The sequence below is a fragment of the Garra rufa genome, chromosome 1 (assembly GCF_049309525.1).
Source record: "Garra rufa chromosome 1, GarRuf1.0, whole genome shotgun sequence".
NCBI classification, from domain to species: Eukaryota; Metazoa; Chordata; class Actinopteri; order Cypriniformes; family Cyprinidae; genus Garra; species Garra rufa.
The window spans coordinates 35,416,814-35,441,484 of NC_133361.1; the positions used below are offsets into that span (position 1 = coordinate 35,416,814).

At 36.9% G+C, this 24,671-nt stretch overlaps 1 protein-coding gene across 3 annotated transcripts in view; it reads right to left on the minus strand.

Annotated features, from left to right (window-relative positions):
• LOC141334184 (syntaxin-binding protein 4) overlaps positions 1–24,671 on the minus strand; it is a 64,888-nt gene that overhangs the window by 13,859 nt on the left and 26,358 nt on the right. For 2 of the 3 annotated variants that reach the window (XM_073839314.1, XM_073839312.1), the window contains exons 3-12: positions 22,762–22,857; positions 17,839–17,908; positions 17,529–17,603; positions 13,695–13,774; positions 11,582–11,705; positions 11,322–11,463; positions 7,431–7,537; positions 7,184–7,325; positions 6,980–7,052; positions 1,539–1,627 (exon numbers count right to left, since the gene is read on the minus strand). In XM_073839314.1, coding sequence (XP_073695415.1) covers positions 1,539–1,627; positions 6,980–7,052; positions 7,184–7,325; positions 7,431–7,537; positions 11,322–11,463; positions 11,582–11,705; positions 13,695–13,774; positions 17,529–17,603; positions 17,839–17,908; positions 22,762–22,857 — 998 coding nt within the window. The remainder of the gene's footprint in view (positions 1–1,538; positions 1,628–6,979; positions 7,053–7,183; positions 7,326–7,430; positions 7,538–11,321; positions 11,464–11,581; positions 11,706–13,694; positions 13,775–17,528; positions 17,604–17,838; positions 17,909–22,761; positions 22,858–24,671) is intronic. The other variant, XM_073839315.1, reaches the window with a different exon arrangement.

Consider the following 24,671-nt stretch of genomic DNA (forward strand, 5'->3'; position numbering starts at 1 on the left):
AGAGCAACTGTTGGACAGATGGAAAAGTATAATAGACTTAAATTACAGCTACAGAAATGTTGCAATTTTATTTGTATTATATTACAATATGTAATATATTTATTTAACATATTACATTAGTAAAAAATATAATATATTTAAAATACATTTATTTCATACTAAGTGTACACTGCCGTTCAAAAGTTTGGGATCAGTAAGATTTAAATCTTTTTTTTCAAGAAGTTTCTTATACTCATCAAAGTATCAAAACAGTAATATTGCAAAATATTATTTCAATGTAAAATAACTGTTTTCTTTGTGAATATATTTTAAAATGTAGTTTACTCCTGTGATGCAAAGCCAAATTTTCAGCATCATACAGTTGTGCTGCTTAATATTTTGTTGGAACCTGTCATCCATTAGGATTCTGTAATAAATAAAAAGTTAAAAAGAACAGGATTTATTTAAAATAGAAATCTTTTGTAACAATATAAACTACCATATTGTTAAAAGTTAGTATTTTTATTCTTTCTTTTTTTTTGAAAGAAATTAATACTCCAAGGATGAGAATATGTTAAATTGTTAAAAAGTGATAGTAAAGATTTATATTGTTAGAAAAGATTTCTAATTTTAATAAATGCTGTTCTTCTGAACTTTTGTTCACCAAAGAATCCTAAAAAAAAAAAAAAAAAGTTCCAACGATTATTAAGCAACGTGATAAAAGTAATAAATCAGCATATTAGAATGATTTCTAAAGGAACATGTGACACTGAAGACTGGAGTAATGATGCTGAAAATTCAACACAGGAATAAATTATATTTTCAAATATATTAAAACAGAAAACCATTATTTTAAACTGTAATAATATTTCACAGTATTACTGTTTTTTAAAATAGTTTTAAAAAAGTAAATGTAGCCTTGATGAGCATAAGAGAATTCTTTTAAAACATTAAAAATCTTACAGATTCCAAACTCTCAAACGGTAGTGTAGTTCAAATCTATTAACATATTTATTGACATATCACTTGAGACTTATATGGCATAAAAATTATAATTTCTTACTTTATTTGGAGTACTACTTGTGCACAATGCACATTTCTTAAAATTAGGCCTAAAATGTGTTTTAATATCACTGTTAATAAGGATTGTATGATGTCTGTATAATATCAGTCTTTAAATGCAAGATATTTAAAGTGTAAAGTATACAAAAAATATTTCCATTTTGGCACAACTAAACTTAAGTACATCTTTAGTTGGACTTTAGCACTACTTCTGCACAATTAAAAAAAAAAATTTGCAGACTAAGTATACCAGTTCAGCACACTAAAAGTACAATCGCAGAGTATTTATACTTAGCAAGTACATATTTTTCACTAGGGATGCTAGGGGTGAGTTCAGTGAAAATATTTACCAGTAAAAAAAAAACGTATTGCTGTGGCCTGGATTATCAGTTAAATGTAAATGTACCATTTGTAGTACCTGACTACTGAGATTGTTTCATAAAGCATCACTCTTTGTACACATGCAAAACTGTTTGTGTAAACTAAACCAGGCTTACCAGATCGAGCTTCTCTGATTTGAGCCGTATGTGAGGGTCCAGCGAGATCTTGGGTTTGGAAACAGCGGCTTGTCTCTGCGCGGTGGAGGCTGAGGGAGAAAGTGGGACACAGTAATTCACCTACTTTAAGAGTCATACTCACATTACAGCATTTAGTGGCGAGCGCTAGTTAGCTGCATTGGAAAACATGGCCTTAATGTTTTTTTCATTGTCTGAGAGCACAAATGAATGGGTATTATATTAATACAATAAAGATTATAAACTGTGTGAGGGATTTGAACCGAGGGGGCGAGAGAGATAGCGTTAGAGAAAGTGAGGTATTAACACCGGTTCTTTTAGTTGCGTGTGTATTGTTAAGCAAGGCACACTGTAAGAGCTATGAGATGATCACCCCCGCCCTGGGGACACGCTCCTGCAGAGGATTTAGCTGCCTTCTGACGCTCATGATTGACAGCTTGAGCTCAGACACGTCAGACTCACGCAGACTCAGACAGGTCCCCTGCCGGTTTTTCAGGACCAACACGCACAGCAGGAGCTCGCTCAGTGGGAGTGGATTTAACAGGTGGTACTGATGGGACACAATACAGGACAACTAAAACAATGCAGATTAATGGTGCGTCTATGAATGTTTCAACAGAATCGCAAACATGCGGAAAGCCAGCGTAACTATTCATTAAAGGGTTAGTTTACATAAAAATGAAATCATTTACTCGCCCTCATGTTGTATAAACATTTATAAACTCCTTCGGGAAAACACAAAATGTGGATTTTTGAAGGATATCCTTGCTACTGTTTTCCTTATAATAAAGGTGAATGGAGGGTTTTTTCCGCAAAAAAAGGTATTCTCATAGCTTCATAAATTACAGTTAAACTACTGATGTCACATGAACTTTTTTAACAATGTTCTTACTATCTTTCTGGGCCTTGAACGTGTCAGTTGTGTTGTTGTCTATGCAGGATCAGAAAGCTCTCAGATTTCATCAAAAATATCTTAATTTGTTTTTTACGAAGATAAACGAAGGTCTTACGGGTTTTAAACGACATGAGGGTGAGTAATTAATGACAGAATTTTCATTTTGGGTGAACTAATCCTTAACTGGTGCTTTTTGTCATTTTTAGTGCTTGACAGCTGCAGTTCCCATTCACTTTTATTATATGGAAAAGAGCAGCCTAGATATTCTTCAAAAGTTCTCATGTCTTTTGGGTCATGGCGCATATGATGACAAAATGTTTATTTTTGTCTCAAGCCATCAAATTCTCAAATTCAAACTCAAAATCTGACACAAGCACTTGGAAACTTAACATCAGTTTTATATTAATCATGTCATGTTTAACCTACATTCTCAGAAAAAAAGGTAAAAAACTGTCAGTGGAGTAGTACCCTCAAAACTAGGGGTTGACTGATTGTTGGCGTCGATATTAAGCATTTTTATGGTTATCGGTGTCGGCCATTTTCAAAATTTTGACGATAAAATAATTTAAAAGCATTTAAAGAAATTTTTTGTCAGAACCCTTGTTATTTTTAATTTTGACATTAATTTTTACATCAGACATTTTTATCAGTTTAAAATATCGGTTATCGGTCAACTTGAACTTCAAGAAGAAGTTATAGATATTTTGCTTACCCCCTTGTCATCCTAGATGTTCATGTCTTTCTTTCTTCAGTCGATAAGAAATTATGTTTTTTGAGGAAAACATTTCAGGATTTCTCTCCATATAGTGGACTTCTATGGTGCCTGTGAGTTTGAACTTCCAAAATGCAGTTTAAACGCAGCTTCAAAGAGCTCTAAACGATCCCAGCCGAGGAAGAAAGCCTAGCAAAACAGTCAGTCATTTTCTAAACAAATTGACAATTTATATACTTTTTAACCTCAAATGCTTGTCTTGCCTAGCTCTGCATGAACTCTGTGTATTACGGTTCAATACAGTTAGGGTATGTCGAAAAACTCCCATCTCATTTTCTCCTCCAACTTTAAAATGCTCCTACACCGCTGCCAACCCAGTGTTTACAAAGTGAACATGCAAAGAAGATCATACGCCCTTTACAAAGAAAGGTGAAACAGCGATGTAGGACGATTTTGAAGTTGGAGAAGAAAATGAGATGGGAGTTTTTTGAAATACCCTAACTGCACTGAACCAGAATACACAAAGTTCACACACAGCATTTGAGGTTAAGAAATATATAAACTCAAATTTTTTTTTAGAAACTGACAAATTGTTTCACTAGATAGGACCCTTCTTCCTCTGCTGGGATCATTTAGTGCCCTTAGTTTGAAGCTGCATTGAAGTTTAAACTTGCGGGCACCATAGATATCATTATTATATGGAGAGAAATATATATCGGTTAACCCCTACTCAAAAGGTACTAATATGAACACTTTAGGTAATAATATGTACTATGTACCATTTAGAGGTTAATACAGTAAAAAAAAGTAACTTTTAGCTTTTGTACCTTGACCCAACGAACATTTTTTGAGAGTACTGTAATACATTAATTTAACTGAAGAATAGCTCTTCCATGGAAAGTGGAATTCTACAACAATCTCTACATCTCTACAAATCACAATGATTACAGAACGACAACGAATGAAGATAAGCACGTCTCTGAGTCTGACTGCTTTCCAGGAAGGACACCCAGAAGCGCTTTTGCAGGATTACAGCACCTATTTAATTCAGATAAGGCAGATCTTCCTTATTCTTATGAGATTTAATCAGCTAGTCTGGATAAATTGGTAATTAAGTACTATACACTTCAAGTACTGTACACTAGATGTCAAGAATGATTAGAATGCTATGCTTGTAAACACAACAGCATCCAGAGTTCAAGGACGGGCCAGACATGTTTACATCCGCTCTAGATTAACCTCAAGCTCTGGGTCAGGGATAGACTGATGAAGAGGGGCATAGTGCACATCTCAGTTTGGACACTGGATATTTGTAAATGCCTGAATGTCACTGCATTAAATAACAATTTACAAACACAGTAACAATGCGTTTTTACTGTAAAAATTGAAACATTTTTTTAACCAATTTTTTTTTATTTTCTATTCCAGTAACAATATCGTCTTACCTTTTCTAAAAGTCAATTTACTTGAGAAGAAATAAGAATTGCTTTCAAGGAATATATTTTGAGGATTTTAGTATTCAAAACTAATTCACTTTAATATCAATTATCAATATTTATAAATAGGTCTTTAAACTATATCTACTGGCAGTTTCTTGTTTTTAGCATAAATCTCAATAAGTCATAAATTAGATTTGGGCCTAAAAAAGAAAGAAAAAATGGGATAAGAAAAATGCTGTTTGTTTTGGGTCAGTAAAACAAGTCTCTTATACTAATCAAGGCTGCATTTATTTGATCAAAAAAAACAGTAAAAATGTAAATATATTTGGAAATATTACAATTGAAAATAATTGCTTTCTATTTTAATTATTCAGATAGCTCACATTTACAAATGTTTATTGGGTTTCAAATGAGAAAACAATAAATATATTGACATAACACTTCATAAATAAAAATTAACTTGGTTAAATGGTTAACTTCAGTAATTATTTATTCTAAAAAAGGTCTAGCATATTTTTTCATATTCCACTTGGTTTGATATATCTAACACCTGACACATTCAAACATAATAGAATAACATTCAGCCATTTCAACTGTGAATTAAGTGTCAAAATGTTTTTGGGTCTCTGTGTAGAAAAACACAATGATTAAGAGGGTTTTTTTGGCCATTATTTCAGTATCTGGAAAAGTGACTTGACATGTTAACATCCACTCTGACTGCTGCTTCAAAGTATCTAAGAGCATAAAATGGACTTAAGTGGCTTTCTCTGTATGGTTTCTTTAACAACTTATCAATCCGGTTTTGTGCCCCAAGAAAGGATTACACACTATGCATGGCAAACCAATCTGTACTAAACAGCTACCCAGCTGCTGTGAGCTAAGATAAGAGCACTATCTGACTCGACATGAAAGAGGCCTTCCTCTCTTATTCTGATACGTCTTCTAGAATTTGATTGTGTAATTTCAACACCTCACATACATGCCCGACCCCTGGAGCACAGAGAGATTACTTTGCAACTAGCCGTTGATTAAAATCCAAACACTGCTACTGACTAATCCCCAATCTTGCTCTCAGAAAATAAATAATTGCTTCGCAAGTTTCTCTGAGCGCTGGTTAATTTCAGATGCTACTTGCACTGATGCAGTTTGTAAGGTACAGTAACTCAAAGAGCAACTGCAGGTTCATGTACTCATATATTCTCTGATATTTTCCCTTTTAGTCTGTAACCATAAAGGATTTTAAAGGGTGTCATTTACAAATATAAAATTTAAATATCTATATTAAATGACAAATTAATAAATATGTTTGTCTCTTTGGTAAAACTTTACTATAATTTGTTAAAATTAGTTAATATATTAAATATGAACGAACAATGTACACATGTACACGAACACATGTATTGCACTATTTATTAATCTTTGTTAATGTTAGTTAAAAATATAGTCGTTCATTGTTTGTTCATGTTAGTTCACAGTTAAGCAAATAAACGAAATTTAACATTAAGAAGAATAAATGTTGTAGAAGTAATGTTCATTCTTAATTCATGTTAACTGATGTAGTTAACTAATGAACCTTATTATAAAATGTTACTGTCTGTTTTATTCCAGTTATAGAATACCAATTTATCATTTTGTAAGTATTATTATAACAAAGTAAATCATGTACTTTTTTTAGGGAATTTATGTTTAAGTTATGTTTTCTAGTATTTATAATTGTGACCCTGGACATAATGGTCATTTTTTTAAAATTGAGATTTATGCATCATCTAAAAGCTGAATAAATAAGCTTTCCATTGATGTATTATTTGATAGGACAAAATTTGGCTGAGATACAACTATTTGAAAATCTGGAATCTGAGGTTGCAAAATAATCTAAATATTGAATTAATGTCACATGATCCTTCAGAAATTTGCATTTATTCCAAATAGAAATCTTTTGTATCATTATCAGTGTTTTTCTGTCACTTTTGATCATTTTAATCCAACTTTGCTGATTAAAAGTATTTATTTAAAAAAAAAACAGTACTGAGTAGCTTATTTATGAAATTTTGCCTCTTAAGTAAATGTACCTTTTTAAAATAATATTAAGGTATTTTTCTGTAAATTATTATTATTTACTTTTTCAGTAAATCAATAATCTAGTATGATAGAAAGGCACAAAGAGGACAAGATCTTGTGATTACTTTACACAAAATGTACTCATTTTGAAAGGTTATGAAATTAGAGTTCTCCTTTCAAAGGGGGAATATGAGCCTTATAAATAACAAAATCTACATTGTTCATTTGGGTGATGAGAATGGGTGAAAACTAGATGTAAAGCTTACTAATACGGAGTTAAGGGGGGTTAGACATATGAGTCCACCTTCGTGACACATACCTGAAACCTGTGTGTCTGCAGGGCAGATATCCGGGGAGGATGAAAGCACTGGAGCTGTTTCCTCTCGGTGCATCTATAAGAGGAAAATTGTAAGGCATTGCATGCTTAGCAGAAAGACCACAACAAGTGCGTGTATTATGTAAGCCACAAGACTTGTCGAAATGCCAAAGACATGACATGATCTGCACACTAGTAAACACTCACCTCAGGAGATCGGACATGAACTTTTAACCGGCTGGAGTTGTATCCGTTCCCAACTCCCCTCTGAACTCCATTATGCAATGATGGGCTGTTGGAGAAAGGTCCTTTTCCTGGGATGAAGGCAATATCCACAGCTGGTTCCTGACTTCAAGGGCAAAGAACAGGGATGAAAGGTATATTAAGTAAAAGAAAGACATACAAAGATTGATTATTAAACATTGATCAAAAGACATGAACATGCATTGAATACCTGAATTTGACTTTGTTGAGCATGCTTTTGGCCTCCTCATACGTGACTCCTATCAATGACTCCTTGTTAATGGCGATAAGCTGATCTCCGGGTCTGAGCCGTCCATCCTATAAGGCCAAAGGAATGAAAATCCTTACTAAATGTTGCTGATCAGTCAGAATTGATGGCAGACGTTCAGTTTGAGAAAGCTGTGCCAACAGGATCAGCAGGAACATAAGCCACTGTACTACTCATCACCAGGTGGAGACCGCTCTCATGTCACAGAGGACACCACTACAGCAACTCCATCCCCTCAGAGACAGAAAAGTCACTAAAACTGCACAACTGTGCCAAAAGTCTCCATTTCGAGGGAATCCAATCCACTCCCTAGCAAATTGGGGGTTTAGGGATGCACAATATATTATGTCATCAGGTTTGCTGTTGTTTAAACACAATTAATATAAATGTGTACTTAAAATGAAAATTCGGTCATTATTTACTCACCCTCATTTCGTTCCAAACCCGTAGGACCTTTGTTCATCTTCGGAACAGCAATTAAGCTATTTTTGATGAAATCCGAGAGCTTTCTGACCCTGCATAGACAGCAAGGGTTCTACCACGGTCAAGGCACAGAAACAAAATAAGGACATTGTTACCAGAGTATCACGATGCATGCGTGTGATGCTGATGACGTAGCACAAGAATGCACACGCGTGGTACTAGCAATAATGGCAGGGGACTGTCTCGGGAGAGAAGAAATCATTGAATAAAGTTATTTTTGTTTTCTTTGCACACAAAAAGTATTCTTGTAGCTTCATAAAATTACAGTTGAACCACTGATGGACTGTTAACAATGTCCTTACTACCTTTCTGTGCCTAGACCATGGTAGGACCCTTGCTGTCTATGCAGGGTCAGAAAGCTCTCGGATTTCATCAAAAATAGCTTAATTTGTGTTCAGAAGATGAACAAAGGGAGTAATTAAATGACAGAATTTTCATTTTTGGGTAAACTATCACTTTAAGAGCCTATAAGATTTTTTTATTTATACTTATATTTTTTATATTTGTACATGATGCCTAGTGTCATTACAAACACACAGAGATTTTGACTTTTAAGTTTAAAAAAGTTTTTAAAAAAAGGTTTTTTTCATTTGTTTTAGTCTCAAAATTTGGACTGATATTTGATATCAGCCACATTGACTTCAAAATATAAATAAATATAGTTACTGCATAAATTTCCTTATCTGTGTATTCCTACAGTACTTTTCAAAAGCATGGGGACAAGAAGTTATTTTTTATGTTTTTGGGGGTAAAAATGCTTTTCTCTTTATTTGATCCAGAAAATTGAAAATCCATATGAAAATTTAAAATACCTGTTTTTCATTTTATTATATTATTAAATGTAATTTATTCCTGTGATGGCAAAGCTGAATTTTCAGCATCATTACTTCAGCATCAGTCTTCAGTGTCACATGATCCTTCAGAAATCATTTTAATATGCTGACTTGCTGTTCAAGAAACATTTATTATTATTATCAATGCTGAAAACAGTTGTGCTGCTTAATATTTTTAGAAATTAAAATGTGGTCACACTTTATTTTAAGGTCCAATTCTCAATATTAACCAACTATTAACTACCATGTTTGCCTCAGTAAATTTCTAATTACTCCTTATTAATAGTTAGTAAGATAGTTGTTAAGTTTAGGTATTGGGTAGGATTAAAGGAATATGAAAATGAATATATTCTCATAATTTACTCTCCCTCATGTTGAACACAAAATATGATATTCTGAAGAATTCTGAAGAACTAAACAGTTGTTGGTCCCTATTGACTTCTATAGTAAGGAAAGAAATACTATGGACACCGTGCATTAACTAATGTTAACAAGCACAAATAAATCCTAAAATTAACATGATCTAAGATTAGTAAATGGTGTAGCAGTATTGTTTATTCTTAGTTTATGTTAACAACCTTATATAATAGGTGTCAAAGATTGCCAACAATCTGACACTGAAAATCTAAGTGATATTGAATATCTGAGTTTCAGCACAATAGTCCTCTAGGTGAACGCTACAGCTTCCCTCCCTACTCTGAGTGTTATATTCCACAGGGAGGGTGATGCCCTCAACAGCTTTCTGTCCACCTGACCTCTGCAGTCTGCTGTGACAGCACTGTACATCCCCACAACAGCCCAGTGGAGCCTCTACCTATAACACTCAAGACAATGTAAAGCAGGGGATAAATTGCTTAGAGCATTTCCAGGAGATGTCTACGTACTTAAGAGGAAACCTCTGCACCGGCTCAGGCTATAACGCAGCAGTCTGACATTCTAGGATGTCATCCTTACTTTAATCCGAACCCCCTCTGTGATAAAGATGGCTAAATGTGTTGGAGCTTAATGGAAAGGTGTAAAGAGCTGAGTGATCCTTGCTTTGGGGGTGAAGATTCTTGGAGGTTTATAATCTGGTTCCTCTCCAGCTCACACTAAACACTTCCTCGAATTGTGTGACATACCCCACTCATTTATGTCCATTGCACTTTCTCTGTCTCATTTAATGACAGATTAAAGACAAATGATGATGCTTACAATTAGTAGTTAGCCTAATACGCACCCAAACCATCTCCATATACGAGCTGTCTGCAAAACCTCACTTGCACAGCCATTCATCACTTGTTAAAACACAATAAACCAGTGAGGCCAGGGCCCATAAAGGGCCTCAGCAAACTTCCAAGAGGGCCTCGAGATGACTTAAATAAGCCAAAACAAGCATCAAAGTAAGCTGAAACAACAAAAAATCCAGATACATCTTTTTGTAATTCACCCCTCGATAACTGTTTTTTTTTTCTTTGAAGAACCAAGACTCTCCTGTCTAGAAAAACCTGGAAATATGAGGAAGCCTAATTTTAAAAGTGCCATTTATAGACCTAGAAAACTCATAAAATAAAATAAAATAAAAATCTATATACTCCACGGATATTGTGATTGTGTTGTGTAAAATATTTATTTTATTATATTTATTATATATATATATATATATATATATATATATATATATATACACACACACACCCACACACACACACACACACACACACACACACACACACAGTTGAAGTCAGAATTTTACATACACCTTGCAGAATCTGCAAAATGTTAATTATTTTACCAGAAGGAAACGAGTTTCCGGGGGGTGAAAACTTATTTTAACTTAACTTATTTTCCTTTTAGGAAACATGCAAGTATCATCTGTAGCTTCTAAAGGGCAGTACTAAATGAAAAATATGATATTTAGGCAAAATAAGAAAAATGCACACATCTTCATTCTGTTTAAAAGTTTTCACCCCCAACTCTTAATGCATCGTGTTTCCTTCTGGAGCATCAGTGAGCGTTTGAACCTTTTGTAATAGTTGCATATGAGTCCCTCAGTTGTCCTCAGTGTGAAAAGATGGATCTCAAAATCATACAGTCATTGTTGGAAAGGGTTCAAATACACAAAAATGCTGAAAAACCAAAGAATTTGTGGGACCTGAAGGATTTTTCTGAAGAACAGCGTGGCAGTTTAACTGTTCAGGACAAACAAGGGACTCATGAACTATCACTAAACAAAAAAACACAGCTGTGGATCATTCAGATAACAACACAGTATTAAGAATCAAGTGTATGTAAACTTTTGAACAGGGTAATTTTAATAAATTCAACAATTATGTTTTTACCCCCCCCCCCCCCCCCCCAACTGGAAAAGTGTTGGAAATATTGGACAGTCAAAAAGCTTGGTTTCTTTTATATATTTAGGATACCTGTGTTTTTGTTAAGTTGATATAAATTTAAAACCATTTTAAATCCAAAGTAAGTTCAAACCTTTTCTTGAATACATGCACACACAGTTCATTAAAGAGTCCAACTCTCTTACCCTATGACAATCTCCTCCGGAAAGCACTTCTTGGATAAAAACTGCAGGGCCATCAGGTTTGTTGGAGCCACCGCCGATGGTAATACCCAGACTGCAGGAGCGAGGTATTGATATCAGCTGAATCACCCCTTCACCTGGGTGACTGAAAACAAACATACACACACAGACAGTCTCTGTATTACTAGACTGAATTGTTAGTCAAAATAGTTAAAAAATTCAGTAAGTAAACTTTACACAACTTAATCATTGTTTTCCAGTACCTTAGGGAACGTAGCAAAGGTCCTGTATTGTTGTAGTTACTCTGAGAGCCAGCAGGACTGAGCAATAGAGGACTTTGAGATCTGGATGAAGACCCTGATGACGTGCTGTCCAAATATCTGCCTGCTTTAGCAAAAAAAGATAAATAAAGATGTGAGTGAAAAAAGACAGTACTAGGTAGTTAGTAATTATGAAAGCTTTTATAAGAACCACCAGATGGCTGCGACACTGGAGAGACACAGCCCATCAATGCAGATATTTTAACAATAACAGTGGCTTTAGTGTCTGAAGAACAAGAGTTGGTGTATCCAAACTAACTAAAAATAAAGATGCCAAACGTTTGCTTGTTATATGCTACTATTTAAAAGTTTGAGCTTTAGGATGCATTAAATGTACCTATTTCAAGCAAATGCAGTTATTTTGAACTTACTATTTATCAAAGAATCCTTGAAAAAAGTGTGTCACAATGATAATAATAAAACAATGATAATAATATAAAATATATATTAGAATGATTGTCATCTGACACTGAAGACTGGAGTAATGGCTGCTAAAAAAATCAGCTTTGCTATTATATTAAAAAATACATATTAATAGAAAATAGAAAACTGTTATTTGAACATTTTAAACATTTGAATGGTAGTGTATAGACCTTTTTCCTGTCTCTGGTGTTTCTAGTCAAAGTAATGTATTTTTCAAGCTGATAATATAGAGGGTTTGCACTTACGTCATGGTTTGGTCAGTTACCCAGATACACAGCCATATTGGCGATACTCAGATGTAAGCAACAGCATTGATTGCATGGTTAATGTACCACTGAATACGTTGTTCTGCTAATTTATGCTGTCTAAACAATGAAAAAAATGTGTGGAAGCTGCTTAATCATATAGAGAAAGACTTAGTAAGCAGGAAAGGGTGCAATATCTAGACAAACTAAAATTGATAGGTGGTAAAGATATGTACAAGCAGTATTTATTAAGATATTAGCCTAATATTTTACCTAACTGACTGGAAATTATAAGAACAAACCCAAATGTTGTCAAGATTCTTGTCCTGGAAATCCTGGTTTAGTTTAGCCAGCCACAAACACCTTTTGTTTCTCAGATAGTTTTTTGCACTTAATTTGTTATAACTTTTGGCAGTCTGTAGAACTCCAATTAGTACAGCCCAAAACATGACAAATAAGTTACCATTTTCAGCAGCAATAATCAGCAAAATATGCAAGTTTCGTTCAGTTCAGTGGGATTGTTTGCCACTAATATGGCCAATAGATGACGCATCGTGAAAACACTCTATGGGGACCGGAACACGGAAGCACACAATTGTAAGTTAGAATCCATCACGGCGGCACTCATTGATTACTCAGAAAAAAGGTGGATATAAAAAGGTGTGCTGAAATCAAGAGAAGCTGTCAGGTTAATAAAGTCATGGGTTTAAGTTTGCAAACTGAAGTTTGTGGTATAGTCAAAGAAAATGTCCAGACAGAGATTTCTGACCCCAATAAGCTCCATCTCATTTGCACTTTTAAATTAAAGGCTCGAATGAAACTCTTTGCAGTGCTTAAAGCAAGTTGCATCATTAGAATATTGTACACTGAGGGGAGAGCAGGGATCAGACATGAGCACAAGCTCTGCTCCCAACAACTTTTCCTGCGGAGCGTCTTTCCTCCGGCAGAAACAGATGTTCAAAATTGCATAATGGACAAATGCGCTGTCTTAAGCCATTTTCAAGGGCTGATTTGTTTCTCCCCTAAACATTAGAACTATAATTGACTTGAGTCCAAAAAAAAGGACTTTTTTTTTAAAGTTTGTATTTATCCTGTTTTACATATATATCTGAGAAAGAGTAAAAATGTAGATGTTAAAAAGAGATGATGATTAAACGATTTTTCTCACTCGTCCTCCTGTTCGTTAGCCAGCTGTGAGGATCATATTGCATGAATCAGCATTTCATGACCTTTGCTATATGAGTGAACTAGTAAGGTTAAGAAAGAGACATTCTAGTAAACCTGAGAGCAGAAATGAACAAATTTACAAACGACAATACTATGCCTTTAAAATGTAAGTATATATCACGTACTGTAAACTTTACAATGAGTGAAAAATAGAAACCTACTATGCTGAATAGGTGAATTCCTGGTAGATCCTGTGCTGCCGTTTGAGCCATATTTTTCAAGGAGCTCTGCAAATTCTCGCCTACAGACAGACAAATAAGGAAAAAACAATAATGTAACCAACCAAGAACAAAAACATAAAACCTTCAATAACATCATACAAAAAACCCAAATACCTCTAGACACCTAAATGACATAACAGTTCTTACTGACCTCAGATTATGTAAGAACAGCCTGCACTCTTTAAAAATAATATCATGTCAGTTAATTTCTTTGTGAAGGACTCGGAAATGTTATCTACACAATCCAAATATGCTCTAAGCAGATATATATGACCCTCCAGAGAGCTGAATACAGTGATTAAAATATTCCACATGACTACATAAAGGAAAAAGCATGGCAAATGTTATATATCTACTCTAAAATTTCATCTGCTGCATGTAGCCTGGCTTTATAAAATAAAATAAAATAAAATAAAATAAAATAAATATTCAAAGCTTAAAATAAAATAAAAATAATGAAATGACCAGATGCTTTCCAGCAAATGTGTGTTTATTAATTTGTAGCTGTCAAATATAGATGGAAAACACCTGGTATAAGAAAAGAAAAGAAAAGAAAATAATGAAAAATGATCAAATATGACCAGCTGTTTTCCAGTAATGTATCTATGAATTTATAGTTGTCATATATTGCTAGAAAACAACTGATAATAAAATAAAATAAAAAAATAATTAAAAATGATCAAATATGACCAGCTGTTTTCCAGTAAATATGTGTTCATGAATTTGCAGTTGTTTTATAAAATAAAATATTCAAAGCTTAAAATAAAATTAAAATAATGAAAAATGATCAAATATGACTAGATGTTTAATAAATAAAAGAAAAGAAAAGAAAAAAGAAACAATTATTAAATATGACCAGATGTTTTCCAGTAAATGTGTGTTTATGAATTTGTAGTTAACTTATACTCCTGGAAAACAACTGAAAAAAAAAAATAATAATAATAATAAAAAATAATAATAATAATAATAATAATATGAAATGAAATGAAATAAAAAATAAAATAAAATAAAACAGTCAAAGCTAAAACTAATGAAAACTGACCAGCTGTTTTTTAGTAAATGTGTGTTTATAAATTTGCAGTTGCTGAAAAACAACTGATCCTATCAAATCATTGTACTGTTACTGAAATATAAAGCAATGTCAATTATTTTTGTGATCAGCCTAATGAGTAAAAATAAACCTGCTGAGCTCTCTTTAGTTCCCTTTAGTTGGGCTGGGCAACATCAACAGTCTATTTAAGCATTCCCCTCCATCTCAGTCCATTTTCCCCTAGACACCTCTTGAGTGTCAAATATAGGTCAACAGAAATGTCCTGTAACTGGACTCAAACCATATTCAGTTATGGACATGTGTTCATTACACGCTGGTGCACAGCCTCGGCCACTGGCCTCTTTACCTACATGCAGGTGTCCCTGAGTGGCTCCAAAGACGCATGCAAATCTAAGCAGACCATTGCTTCTTTTAACTACAATGCAAAGCGACTTTGTGGGTTCAGAAGACTATATAAGGACAGCCAGGCTCTATTCCAGAGCTGACTCTTATTTATTCTAAACCCAAAATATCTAGGTGTTCTCAAAGTGACAGCTTTCGAAGTACATGATGCAATGCAAAAGGAGCTTTTTCCTCCTTTTCCTTCATCCTCAGGACGGGTTATCAGTGAGGATTAAAAGGAGGGAGGTCAGACAAGGTTGTGATGCATATGGTAAGGAGCCGAATCTAAAAGGCTTGAGCGTTGTCTCCATAAACCGCCGTGGATACATGCACATTCTAAAGCGTCTTCCTCATAAATACACACAAACAAAAAGCCCGGAAATGCTGCGCTCAGTCTTTCGGTCCCTGAAGACTTCCAGGTTGTTGATATGAAGGCAGCGGAGGTCTTTGCACGGAGGCAATGGGGTAATCCCTTCAATGCGCATTGGTTAAGGGCAGAACGCAGATTAAAGCATGGAGACGCAAGGACTCATCTCATCATGGCTTAAACTGTGAGTCTGTTCTCATTCTCCCTCACTCTCGCTCCCTGAGTATGTACATGCACGCAATGCAGGGTTCTTCCTTCATTCATACAATCCGCTGCCAGTCCAGAGCCATGGAACTGAATCTCCTGCCAGACTGCCCGTATATAAAGTTCAAAAGTACACTGCGGTCAAGCCACTGACTCTCACAGTAAACACATCTGGGATGGTGCATAACATGTGGCCCTGGTCCACAAAACCAGTCATAAGGGTCAATTTTTTTAAAATTGAGGTTTGTCCATCATCTGAAACCTGAATAAATACGCTTTCAAATGATAGGATAGGACAATATTTGACCGAGATACAACTATTTGAAAATCTGGAAATCTGAGGGTGCAAAGAAATCTAAATTTTGAGAAAAAGTTCTTAGCAATGCATATTACTAATCAAAAAATAAGTTTTGATATATTTACAAAATATCTCCATGGAACATGACCTTTGCATAATCTCCTAATAATTTTTTTGCCATAAAAGAAAAATCGATAATTTTGACTCAAAAATACTATGTATTTTTGGCTTTTGCTATTAATATACCCATGCTACTTAAGACTGGTTTTGTGGTCCAGGGTCACATATATGTCTGATGTATATCAAAATTTGGATAAATACCTATTAATCTTAAAGCAAGTATTGGCTCAGTAATATTGGAGAATCACCTTGTATTTTAGTGGCTTACTCACTTATTTGAACTAGAAGTTGCATTAACAGGTGTTTTTGCACTGTTCTGTCTAAATAAATAAATAAATTGTGATTTTAGGGATCACAACATTATATACTGAAAAAAATGATGAAAAAAATGAAACAATTTTGCTATTAGATATCACAAATACTTACAAAGAAACAGAAAGTATTATCTTGTAAACACATACTTTTTTCCATTTTTCTTAAAACTTTTAAAAATAAATGTTTTTAAAGGAAACCCCAGGTATTAAGACTTGTATGGCTTAATATAACATAAATGATGTCTCTTGTAGTAGAAAACCTATGAAAGATTGACGTTATTTTAAAAAATTACACATCGTTTTATACATATTTTATAGCACCATTATTTTGCTTATGTAGAATGGTTGCTCTCAGTGAGCTACTGGTGCTATCTGTTGCTATTTTTACCACAACACAACTTGAAATACACAACTTGGAAAAAAAAATACAGATACGGTGCCACATTGTGCGACTTTTGGTTGTAATTTTCAGTTGAAGGGCAATAAGAGAAGCGATGTAATTCTTCATTGCTTTCCTAGCAATGAAGAAAAGAAGAGAATGGGAAGATGCCTGTGGACGAATAAACTTCCTAAAGTTCTCTCCACTTTAGGCCTGATGCCTTTGAGGCTTTTAGTAGACCACAGCTAGTGACAGAGCTTATAAACGGCAGAGACAAGAAACGCTAGATGCCATCCTGGCAGGATGTAAACATGCTGACGCTTGTCATGACGCCGCAGATACTGAAGGAGTTTCTCAGCACGGATTTCACCCGGGGGGAGTTTAGACTCTTTGTAGGGGAAAATCGATGCTATAGCATGTGGTTTAACCCTACACTAACATCCTTCACACCTGTAAACTCTTTTAGCAGCTGTGGTCATTGGATCAGTATTTTCCGAGTTGTGTTGCAAAAAAAAAATAGCGTAGTGCAATGCCAGTAGCTCACAGAGTGCAACCATTTCACATCAATGAAACACGGATCATTTTTGGCAACATACATGTCGGCATGTTTACATCCTGCCAGGTTATGCTGATGTTATAATGCATAGATAAGTGGCTTACCCGGCTTCCTCATCTCTGGCAATCAGAAGGCGCATGTGATTGGTTGAGGATGCTGCTCTAAGAATGTCCACCGCTCTGCAATCAAACAACAATATGAGATATGAAGTCTTTTAAAAAGTGGCTAATTTTGCAGGTAGAGGATTTTTCTGTTAAAAGAGGTAAAAGAGAATAAATGACCAAAACAGTACAATCTTTAAGGCATTTTCAGATGTGATATTATCCTAAAGTTATCCCAGGAAGTTCACACTAACAGAACACAAGAGCATTAACAAAAAAATAAATAAAAAACACAAGAGAGCAAGGTATGTACCGTTCACTTGTCACGCCAATCAAGCCTTCACCATTCACCTCCAAGATCTGGTCTCCAGGCTGCAGGTTTCCTAATGAAGCATTAATAAAATAAAACAAAACAAAACATAAAGACCATAAATAAAACAAATAAATCAAATAAATGCCGCCTCGCCTATCAACAACCCCAAGCTGTTGATTTATGTAATTAAATCTGTAGTTCACTTCGTAGTCGTTGAATCTGTAGACCACCTTGGAAGAGTCAGAAATGAAGGCATTTAAATTTCTAGAGAAACGATTGAACATTTTCTTTAAAAAAAATTATATACTTTTTAACCACAAATCTCATATTGAACTACCTCTGCAAAGCGTGTCTTCATCTTTAAAGGAGTAGTTCACTTTCAGAACAAAAATGTACAGATAATGTACTCACCCCCTTGTCATCCAAGATGTTCATGTCTTTCTTTCTTCAGTCGAAAAGAGATTATTTTTTGAGGAAAACATTTCAGGATTTCTCTCCATATGATGGGCTTATATGGTGCCCAGAGTTTGAACTTCCAAAATACAGTTTAAATGCAGCTTCAACAGGCTCTAAATGATCCCAGCTTAAGAAGACGGGTCTTATTTAGCGAAACGATCGGTTATTTTCTAAAAACATTTGAAATTGATATGCTTTTTAAATCTTTACACAGAGTACACACAGAGCTAGACAAGACGAGCATTTGAGGTTAAAAAGTATATAAATTGTAATTTTTTTTAGAAAATAACCAATCATTTTGCTAAATAAGACCCTTCTTCCCTTGGCTGGGATCGTTTAGAGCCCTTTGAAGCTGCATTTTGGAAGTTCAAACTCAGGGGGCACCATAGAAGTCCATTATATGGAGAGAAATCCTGAAATGTTTTCCTCAAAAACATAATTTCCTTACGACTGAAGAAAGAAAGACATGGACATCTTGGATGACAACGGGGTGAGTACATTATCTGTACATTTTTGTTCTGAAAGTAAACTACTCCTTTAAGTAATTGCATGGTGACTGTGATTTGAACTTCAATGCTGTTGACTCAGCTGACCATGATTATGATTATACACTCAACACAATAGTGTCTCACAACTTTGTATGATTAAATAAAAAAGTAAATAGGTCAGAACAGATTCTTAAAGAAATTGTATGGCAGTCATTATACTCTTTTGTGCAATAATTTAGCGACTCCTTCTGTGTTTGAGCAAACTGTAGCAGTAGAAGAGACAGCGTACGGCCCTCAATCTTTTTTATTTCCACAGGACATATTAATAACATCTCACTCCAATGTAGGTCAGGGTTACGTCTTCTCGACCCCTTCTACCATCACTTCAGTGATATCTTATCAGAACAAATCAAATCCGAGAAGGAACAAGCTGTAGAGTCTCAAAGGGGTCACCTACGTCCTACTCACTTCACTTCAGCCAAATATCACCTTTCCAGTGTCCGATTTTACAGTCACCCTGGATTATCGGGACTGTGAAAAGCTGTCTCGATTCTCTCAGAATATCTGTCTGCCAGGTAAATACCACCATGCTTGATTTGTCTTTCCATCAATCCATAGAAATCAGCCAGGAAGCTTGCTGACAGCAATCGTGTGAGCGCGGCTAAAAACAAGCAAAGCCCCCTCAGAGCGCATGCGCCCATATAAGCTCCCATATACCCCATGCACGGCAGCAGCAGAATGGGAGACAGACTCTAATTCCAGTCCATCAGGGGCATTAACTCTAAGCACAGGGATGACGCTTAACTCCCCTTCACACGTGAGAGACTTAAGCAGAGGTATACGCACTGAGACAGACAGTCTGTTTCGCAGAAATGTAAACAGCTGCACTGACACAGTTTCCTTTCTTAATTTGTGTCTAAATGTTCAAAAATCTCAGGTTCACTTTATGTGGCTATTATACTTCAACAGATTTCAGTGTAAATGTAAAGCTTATCTCTAGATGCCACAGTAGAGGCTTGGATTGATAATAACAAGATTGATTAATTTTGTTTATTAGCAAAAGCTGTGGATCAGAGCAATTTAATTAAACTCATTGATCACAGCAGATTTGAACTTCCCATGCAAACATTTTGCTGATAACGATATGTGATTATGATAGTGTTACATGTATCCTTGTGTTTCTTGTTCTTGCACTGCTCTATTTTGGTTTCTCTCTTTGTCTCCCCCTGTTATTCTGTTGAAGTTGGTTTGTCCCTGATTATTGCTTTCACCTGTCCTTGTCATTAGTTTGTCTTTATAAGTCTGTCCCAGTTTTCAGTCCTTTGTCGGTCATTGATTTAGTCTATGTGTGTGGATGTTTCCCGTGATTCCTCCTGAAGAATTATATTAAAAGTATTTGTTATTTGGATACCGTCTCCCGTCTCGTCTAACCAGCACTACAGCTAACAGAATGACCGACCCAAACGTGAGTGCTGAGGAACGGCTGTGGAGTTTGAGGCAGGGCGGTCGGGAGTTGGAACGGTATGTGGCGGATTTCATTGAGCTATACCATCAGGTGAGCTGGCCCGACGCCTCTATCGGCATCGTGTTTCTGTTTGGGCTGGACAAAGATACTATTCGTTGCAATCTCTCTGTTCACGATTTCCCGTTTGTCGAATTGGTCAATATCATTCTTTATTTAAACTGCTCTAATTTCGAGATAGAACAAATAGAGAATGTCAGTCCGATGCATCGTCCAGCCCCCTCAGAAGCACGCCACATCGCACCAGCTCACCCGAAGCCAAGAACCGCCATATACTGCTCCAACAGCTCAGACCACCTGCCACGTCCCAAACACCCCGACATCCTCCAAAGCTCCATAGTCTCCCTCAGCCCCAGCAGTCAGCACAACAGGCTGCAATGCCCGAGTCTGCACGCAAGATGGCTGCAACGCCCGAGTCTGCAAGCAAGATGGCTGCAACGCCCGAGTCTGCAAGCAAGATGGCTGCAACGCCTTAGTCTGCACGCAAGATGGCTGCAACGCCCGAGTCTGCACGCAAGAGGGTGGCAACGCCTGAGTCTGCATGCAAGGTGGCTGCAACACCCGAGTCTGCACCCAAAATGGCCTCCGTTCCTGACTTCTCAGTCAAGATGGCCTCCGTTCCTGAGTTTCCGGCCAAGATGGCCTCCGTTCCTGAGTTCCCGGCCAACATGGCTTCCGTTCCTGAGTTACCGGCCAAGATGGCCGCCGTTCCTGGGTCCTCGGCTACAATGGCCACCAAGCCTGGGTCTCCAGCCAGGATGGAAATTAGGAATATTATGGACATGGCGCTCCCAATGGAGTTTACGGCCCCAATCCTCTCTCCTGAGTCTCCCAAGTCTCCGCTGATCCTGTCCAGCCGTCCAGAATCTCTGCTGATCCTGTCCAGCCTTCCTGAGCCTCCGCTGGTTCTGTCCAGCCTTCCAGAGTCTCCGCTGGTTCCGCCCAGCCTTCCAGAGTCTCCGCTGGTTCCGCCCAACCTTCCTGAGCCTCCGCTGGTTCCTCCCAGCCTTCCTGAACTTCCGCTGGTTCCACCCAGCCTTCCAGAGTCTCCGCTGGTTCCGCCCAACCTTCCTGAGCCTCCGCTGGTTCCACCCAGCCTTCCTGAACTTCCGCTGGTTCCCCCCAACCTTCCTGAGCCTCCGCTGGTTCCACCCAGCCTCCCAGAGTGCCCTCCAGTGTCCGCGCCTCCAGAGCACCCTCCAGTGTCCGCGCCCTCCAGTGTCCGCTCCTCCTGAGCGCCCTCCAGTGTCCGCTCCTCCAGAGCGCCCTCCAGTGTCCGCTCCTCCAGAGCTCCCTCCAGAACCCACTTTGCCAGAGGGCCATTCTAAATCCCTAAATTTCCCCAAGAAAATGGCCAGGCCGAAGGCTGAGGCCAAGGCCACGAGGGCTGTCCAGCCATGGCCACCTGAACTGTCTAGTTGGCCATGGCCTCCTGATCTCCCTGACCCACCATGGCCACCTGAACTGTTTATTCGGCCATGGCCTCCTGATCTCCCTGACCCGCCATGGCCTCTCGAACTGTCTGTCCGGCCATGGCCTCCTGATCTCCCTGACCCACCATGGCCTCTCGAACTGTCTGTCCGGCCATGGCCTCCTGATCTCCCTGACCCGCCATGGCCTCTCGAACTGTCTGTCCGGCCATGGCCTCCTGATCTCCCTGACCCGCCATGGCCTCTCGAACTGTCTGTCCGGCCATGGCCTCCTGATCTCCCTGACCCCCCATGGCCTCATGAACTGTCTACCCGGCCAAGGCCTCCTGAACTCCCTGACCCGCCATGGTCTCCAGAACTGTCTGTCCGGCCATGGCCTCCTGAACTCCCTGATCCGCCATGGCTCCCTGACCTGCCCTGGAGGCTTTCCCAGACCGCCAAGTTCCTGTCCTGTAGCGGCCTCCAGGGCGCCCGCCCTCCCTCCCCGGTGGTATTGTCACGCGTGAGACGCGCCTACCGGGAGGGGGGAGTAATGTTACATGTATCCTTGTGTTTCTTGTTCTTGCACTGCTCTATTTTGGTTTCTCCCTTTGTCTCCCCCTGTTATTCTGTTGAAGTTGGTTTGTCCCTGATTATTGCTTTCACCTGTCCTTGTCATTAGTTTGTCTTTTATAAGTCTGTCCCAGTTTTCAGTCCTTTGTCGGTCATTGATTTAGTCTATGTATGTGGATGTTTCCCATGATTCCTTCTGAAGAATTATATTAAAAGTATTTGTTATTTGGATACCGTCTCCCGTCTCGTCTAACCAGCACTACAGCTAACAGATAGTCTAACAGCTAGACCAGCACCAAACCAGCATAAACTAGCTTGGACGAGCATGGAAATTCACACTGGTCTAATCTGTAACTTTTGCACCTGTGTCTGAGAGACTATAAATTGATGTTCTAACAATGTTAGATATTTTAGGAAACCACCTAGACAAATTTTAATGCAAACTGATATAAAAAAAATATTTGAGAAATCTTACCATCACTGGAAGCAAGGCCACCAGGTAGGATCCTCTTCACATAAACACCATATTCCTCTCCTGTTTGTTCTTTCACACCACCGATCACTTTGATTCCTTAAGAAAAGAGAAAGCATGATTTACTCAAAGTAAAATATTATTCTTTCACACTTTTGTTTACCTGTTGATATTGTATTTTTCATTCAAATAAATGCAAATAAAACAGAAATCATACCGCAGTTCTTTACAACAGGACTGCATGGCCATTTTCATTGTTAAAGGAATGCCACTACAGTTTGATCACAAGTGAATATAAAATGATAGATCTGAATATTCACTATTGATTTCTGACACAACAGACTGTGATTCATCCTATTTCTGCCTACTAAAAGAGGTTTAATTCTAATTTCTTGCCATTTAGAAACCCAAAACCATTTTAATAGTTAAAAATAAAATACATTTTTCACAAAGTCAAAAATCAACAAAGTCTAAAGTGTAAACATATACTAGCATTCAAAAGTTCATAATGGGGGTCAGTATTACTAAAAAAAGAAAGAAGTGAATACTTTTATTCAGCAAGGATGCATACAACTGTTCAAAAGTGATAGTAAAAACATTTATAATGTTGCTAAAGATTTATTTTTCTAAGAAATGCTGTTGTTTTGAACCTTCTATTTATAAAAACATCCTGGAAAAAAATATATCCACAAATAAACTGAGCAGCACAACTGTTTTCAGCATTGATAAGAGTATATGTTTCTTGAACTGCAAATCAAAATGATTTCTGAAGGATCATGTGACATAGAAGACTGGGGTAATGATGCTGAAAATTCAGCTTGGCCATTGCAAGAATAGATTACATTTTAAAATATATTAAAACATTAAAAATATATATAAGTCACTTTAAAAAGGACACTAATCCCAATGTAAATATGATAAATACTGCACCCCAGCTGCTGTAGGTGTGTTACCATTTGTGTCTGATTTCAATTCTGATAATAGAGGTCTTAAACAGCTTATGTTCAAATGAGTCTCCCTGAAATAAGGATTTAAAGTTAACTTGGGTCAGTATTAGTTTTAGGTGTTACACACATAGGATTTTCAGAGTTTCAGGTATATGCCGTGAGGTTTGCATCCCCCTGAGGTCATCAAGAGGAGTGAAATGACTTTATTGGATTTCAGGGGGCCATACCAACTCTGTAAAGCTTCAAATCTCCATGGTGACAGAATGATCTTCTTCAAGTGATGTAAACTCTGTGCTGGACTGAATCGATTACTAAGTGAGTTAAACACACAGGAATCCTGTTTCACTTTACTAAAGTTAAAGGTAATGATATTAAAAGTATCCTTAAAGAATGTTTTAAATCAAACTAAATGAATAGTCCTTTTAAAAATCATGTGCACTCAAATGAGATGAAGACGTCAGTCATGAAAACATGAAAACATAATGCACAGGTAGCAAGTTGTGCTAAAAACAATACACTTTATCTCAATAATCTCTCTATACTGGAAACTTTCTATTTCATAAAATAAATTAAAGGGATAGTTCACCCAAAAAATAAAAAATTCTGTCATTAATTAGACACCCTCATGATATTCCAAACCTAGAAGACCATCGTTCATCTTCAGAAAACAATTAAGACATTTTTGATGAAATCCGAAAGCTTTCTCATAGACAGCAATGTGGTACTCTCGTGAACGCACGTCGAAGGCTGACACAGAAGAGAAGAACTTGTCGAATAAAGTCGGTTTTTTTGTTTTCTTTGCACACAAAAGTTTAATAAAATTAAGGTTAAACCACTGATGTCACATGGACTATTTTATTGATGTCCTTACTACCTTTTTGGGCCTTGAATGTGTCAGTTGCGTTGCTGTCTATGCAGGGTCAGAAAGCTCTCAGGTTTGGAATGACGTGAGGGTGAGTAATTAAT